The 4,490-nt window shown below is 45.1% G+C and overlaps 1 protein-coding gene across 1 annotated transcript in view; it reads right to left on the reverse strand.

Moving 5' to 3' along the window:
* Positions 1-4,260, reverse strand: part of RPGR (retinitis pigmentosa GTPase regulator) — a 63,026-nt gene extending 58,766 nt beyond the window's left edge. Inside the window, exon 1 of the mRNA XM_024764566.1 lies at positions 4,146-4,260. Coding sequence (XP_024620334.1) covers positions 4,146-4,260 — 115 coding nt within the window. The remainder of the gene's footprint in view (positions 1-4,145) is intronic.
* Positions 4,261-4,490: the final 230 nt, after the last annotated feature.

Consider the following 4,490-nt stretch of genomic DNA (forward strand, 5'->3'; position numbering starts at 1 on the left):
CAGGCCCCCCAGGTCCCGCGTCCGGATAGTGACGAACGTGACAAATATCACATCCCCTCTCACTCAAGCTACGTGACACAGGCAAACGTCAACACACAACTGTGTTAATACTACTAACAGTGACCGTGTATAACTAAATGAGATAGGCACTCTGCTAAACATCCTAAGTCCTATTTGTATCCCCATCATCCAACCCAAAACCTGGCGTATACTAGATGCCCATTAAATACGTATTAGATGAATGAGTCCTGCTACAGCCCTGCAAGGGGGTTAATGTTACTCCCGTTTATGGATGTGAAGATTATACAGTGGGAGAACCGGGGTCCAGTTTAGCAGTCCTGCCGGTAATCTGGACACCCCTCAGACCCCCGCCCCTCCTTCCAGAGAAAGAGAAGGCTGAGGTGTGCAATCTGCTACAGACAGAACTTGCACGAAGAGATTCACCAACACCAGAACATCACTGTTCTAGAATTCGGCCAGAGATGTCACATTTTCCTAGTTTCTTATGTGAAGGAAAAATATTGCCTGCCATATTAACAAACAAAGGATGGTCATTAAGCCATCAGGCACTACCAGCCCCCGAAGTCACCGATAGTTGAGTCCTGAGGGAACTCAGAATGATGACAAAGGGGGCGTCAGCTGCCAAGCTCTCAGCCACTGCAGCCACCCCCAAAGGTGCACCCTGAGGGGACTCAGGATGGGAAAGAAAAGGCCCCTAAATAGCTGGCCCTAGGTAGCTAAGGTGCAAATCAAAGGAATGATTTCAATGAGCCCAGATTCTTGCATCTTCCCGTACACAGAAAAGAGCTAAATTCAGTAACTTGAGATGTCTACTTAATCTTTTGATTTTCATTGCAAAACTCCTATATATCGTGGCTCCTCCTCCCGTATCTCTTCAGAGCTGACCCTCAGAGCTACCTGAGAGGTTGTCTTCTGGATTTAAGTCCTCAGTTTTGTCCGCCAAATAAAACAGAATTCTCAACTTTTAGGTTGTGCTTTATCTTTTTATTTTTTTCGTTGACACTTAGCTTCCTGTGCATCAACACTTGGCCATCGTAAAACAAAGAGGCAAAATGCCATCTTCCAGGATGAGTAGATATATGTACAGGTGGTAGTTGTGGGCATGGGCTCTAAAATCAGACAAAGCTGGATTCAAGGATCCCTGAATTCCTGTGTGTACTGGAGTGTGTACTGACTTCCTCAGGGAACTTGCATTCAAATTAGGAGGGGAGATTAAACTATCCAATAATACACAAATAATCGTTTACTTACAAAGCAAGTGAGGGTTACTAAGAAAGTGTTTTAACAAGGAGCACAGACCTGATGTGAGAGGTTAAGAAAAGCTTATCTGAAGAAAGGACATTAAATCTAAGAACTGAGGAGACAGAAGCTAGAAGATGTGAGCTCTGAACAAAGAGTAAATCACCTGCAAAGGCACATAAGGAGCTTGGCTCTTTCCAGGCGCTCAAAGAGGTGACACTGGCTCATGGCAAAGTGGCAGGATCTTGGGCCTGTTACAAATCTGAGATTTTATCCTGAGGACAATGGGAAGCCACTGAGGGTTTTTAAGCAGTGGATTGATGGGAACAGTTATGTGTATTCCTGCAATCATTCTGCGTGACTGCTTTGTGGAAAAGAGTTTGGAGCAGGGAGGAGGGTTCAGAGTCTATTGCAGAAATTCAGACAAGCGTCACGCTGGCTTTAGATACAGTGCATTGGCGCCCGAGAGGAGCAGACAGATTTGAAAATATTTTGGGAGGGAGAATCAACAGGAAATGGTGTCTGACTATTGACTCCAACACAGGGCAGGAGCTCTTGGAGCAACAGCAAAAGAAGGGGCCCTAAATTATTTTGGAGAGGATTTGATATTCTTTTTAAAAGCATCATAATAGTCACTGTGGGGAAATCAGAATTTAAAAGACTTACTTTAGTTATGATATGCTTTAGTTTGTTTTTTTATTTCAAAATATAGTTAAGCACATTTTCCTGCTGAGCGCTCCCAGAGGGATTAATGCAACCCTATTCCCAGGTTCCCAAATAAGCAAATAGGTGGACGGTGACCCTGTCTACTGAGATGGGGAACGCAGAGGAAGAAGCAGGAAGGGTTGACGTTAAGTAAGTAGAGGGGAGAGAACTTGACAGTCCAGCCTTGTCCACACTAAGACATCAAAGTGGAGGCACAGAACTGAGCGGGCAATTGGTGAGCAGAAACTCCAGGTGGAGGGATCCATTTGGAGGATGCCTGGGTGTACATAGTGATAGCAGCTTTGGTAAAGACTGCTAGGTGAAAGACGGCAAGGTGACTATAGGATGAGAAGAAAAGAGAGGCTAGGATGAGTTGTGATGAAGACTAAAATTTAATCACCCAGGAACACAGATGATGAAGCTGTAAAGGAGACAGTGACCAGAGGGGAAAAGCCTATAGCATGAAGTTTCAACAGGACAGTGTGGGCAATATTGTCAAGCGATGCTGAGAAATGAAGTAAGGTGAAAACTGTCCACTGAATTTAGCAACACAGAGATCATCACTGGTGTTGAAAATAGCTGTTTGGTAGATTGATGGAGGAAGAACCGTATTGTATGGATAGTAGTTGCAGAGTGGGGAATGCTGAGGGAAAGAAGTGAGGGTGAACACTTTAGAGACAGGAGATAGTGGTGGGACAGGAGAGAGGGAGAGCACAGTTGGAGGAGGAAGGGAGGCAGATGGAAGCCCTTCACAAAGGCTGGAGAGACTTGGGAATGCTCAGGGGCAAACTGAATAGAAGAGGAGAAAACACAGATTCAGGAGAGTGAAGGAATAATCACTAATGTAAAGGAGGAAGAGATGGCATCCAGATCCCATATGGAGGGACTGGCTTTAGCAAGAAGAGACCCTAGGGCTTCCCTGGTGGCGCAGTGGTTGAGAGTCCGCCTGCCGATGCAGGGGACACAGCATAACAAGAGGAAAGGAAGAAAGCGTCCTTTCACAATATACTACTGCTATATATATCTATCTATATATATACACACACATATACATAGAGACAATAATCTACATATTATTGATACATACGATATAGCTATCATACATGTCATGTAATATAGGATAATACTATTGTCTATCTCAGAAGGTTGTTGTGAGGTACTAGGTATGGAACAGGGAAGAGCCAAATCGGACTCCATGTTGGATCTGTTCCTTTTACTTTAACCTTTGCTATCCACTGCTTTTGTTCACTAAAAGGATACTGTCTATACTTAATGACCTGCCTCGGGGAACCCTGCCCTTCTGCCTGAATGTTAAACCAAAGTGCCTTTGTTCAGGGAAACATCCGGACCCTGCTCCACCTGTGGATGGCTGCAAGAAAGAAGAAATTAGCACATCCCCTCCCCGAGGCTGGCGATTCCAGCGGACATTTGCAAAACTTATGGTCTTTTTACTTTACTTCCTCATCTCCTCCCCATCTCTGTGCTACAAAAGAAACTGACATCCAAACCCCGATAAGACGGTTATTTTGAGACTTTAGTCTGCCATCTTCTCGGTCTGCTAGCTTTCTTAATAAAGTCGTATTCCTTGCCTCACACCTTGTCTCCGATTTATTGGCCTGTTGTGCAGCGAGCAGAGCAAGCTTGGCTCGGTAACAGGTAGAACTTACTGCTTGGTGCCCGGTATAGAGTAACACGCAACAATGTTAATAAGGCAGAGTCCGCTATGCTTACTGTATCAGTCAGGCTATGCTTACTGTAACCCAGGCTATGCTGCAATGCAAAAAACACCCAAGTCTCAGTGGCTTAACACCAACAAAAGTTTCTTTCCCACTCATGGGTTGTGTCCAATGTGGGTCAGTGGCCGGGGTGGGGAGTGGTCTGCTCCACCTGGTCATTCAGAGACCCAGGCTACTAATTCAACTATCTTGTAGTTGCACCCTACGTGACTCCTGGCCTCTTCAGTGGCTGTAGCAGGCCAAGAGGGAGCTGAAGCAGGGAATTAAATGTTTCAGACCAGCGGGGACACGTTTCTCCTTCTTACGACCCATTAGCCAGATCTAGTGTTCTGTGCTCCTGACTGCAGGGTGGTAGAGGAATGTGAGAACGCCCCTGACATTCAGTGAGTAGGAAATACCTCTGCCACATCCCTGTAGCCAGAGGGTTTCAGCCTGTGGAGTTACCTCCGTCGTGTTGAAGGCAGGGAAATCGAAAGTAAAATTTTATGACTGCGGTCATGTGCTCTTTGGTGCCCCCTTCATACATGGCCAACCACTCATACGTGCCTCGGGAAATCATTCTGATATACAGAAATCATCACAGTCTGACAACACATACAACTCTTGGCAATTTCCCTATTAATTCTTGTTGTTACTCATTTCTGGAGCATTTTGTGTCAACTAAAAATAGAAGCATCTATGAGCAAGGAAGACATTTGATGGATTATGCATCCTAGCTGAACCAGTTCCTGTCTTGACGGCATTCAACAAAATTTCCAAGGCTTTGCATTTTGAATTGTATCATAAAGT

This window comes from Neophocaena asiaeorientalis, unplaced genomic scaffold, assembly GCF_003031525.2.
Source record: "Neophocaena asiaeorientalis asiaeorientalis breed wild unplaced genomic scaffold, Neophocaena_asiaeorientalis_V1.1 scaffold870, whole genome shotgun sequence".
Classification (NCBI taxonomy): Eukaryota; Metazoa; Chordata; class Mammalia; order Artiodactyla; family Phocoenidae; genus Neophocaena; species Neophocaena asiaeorientalis.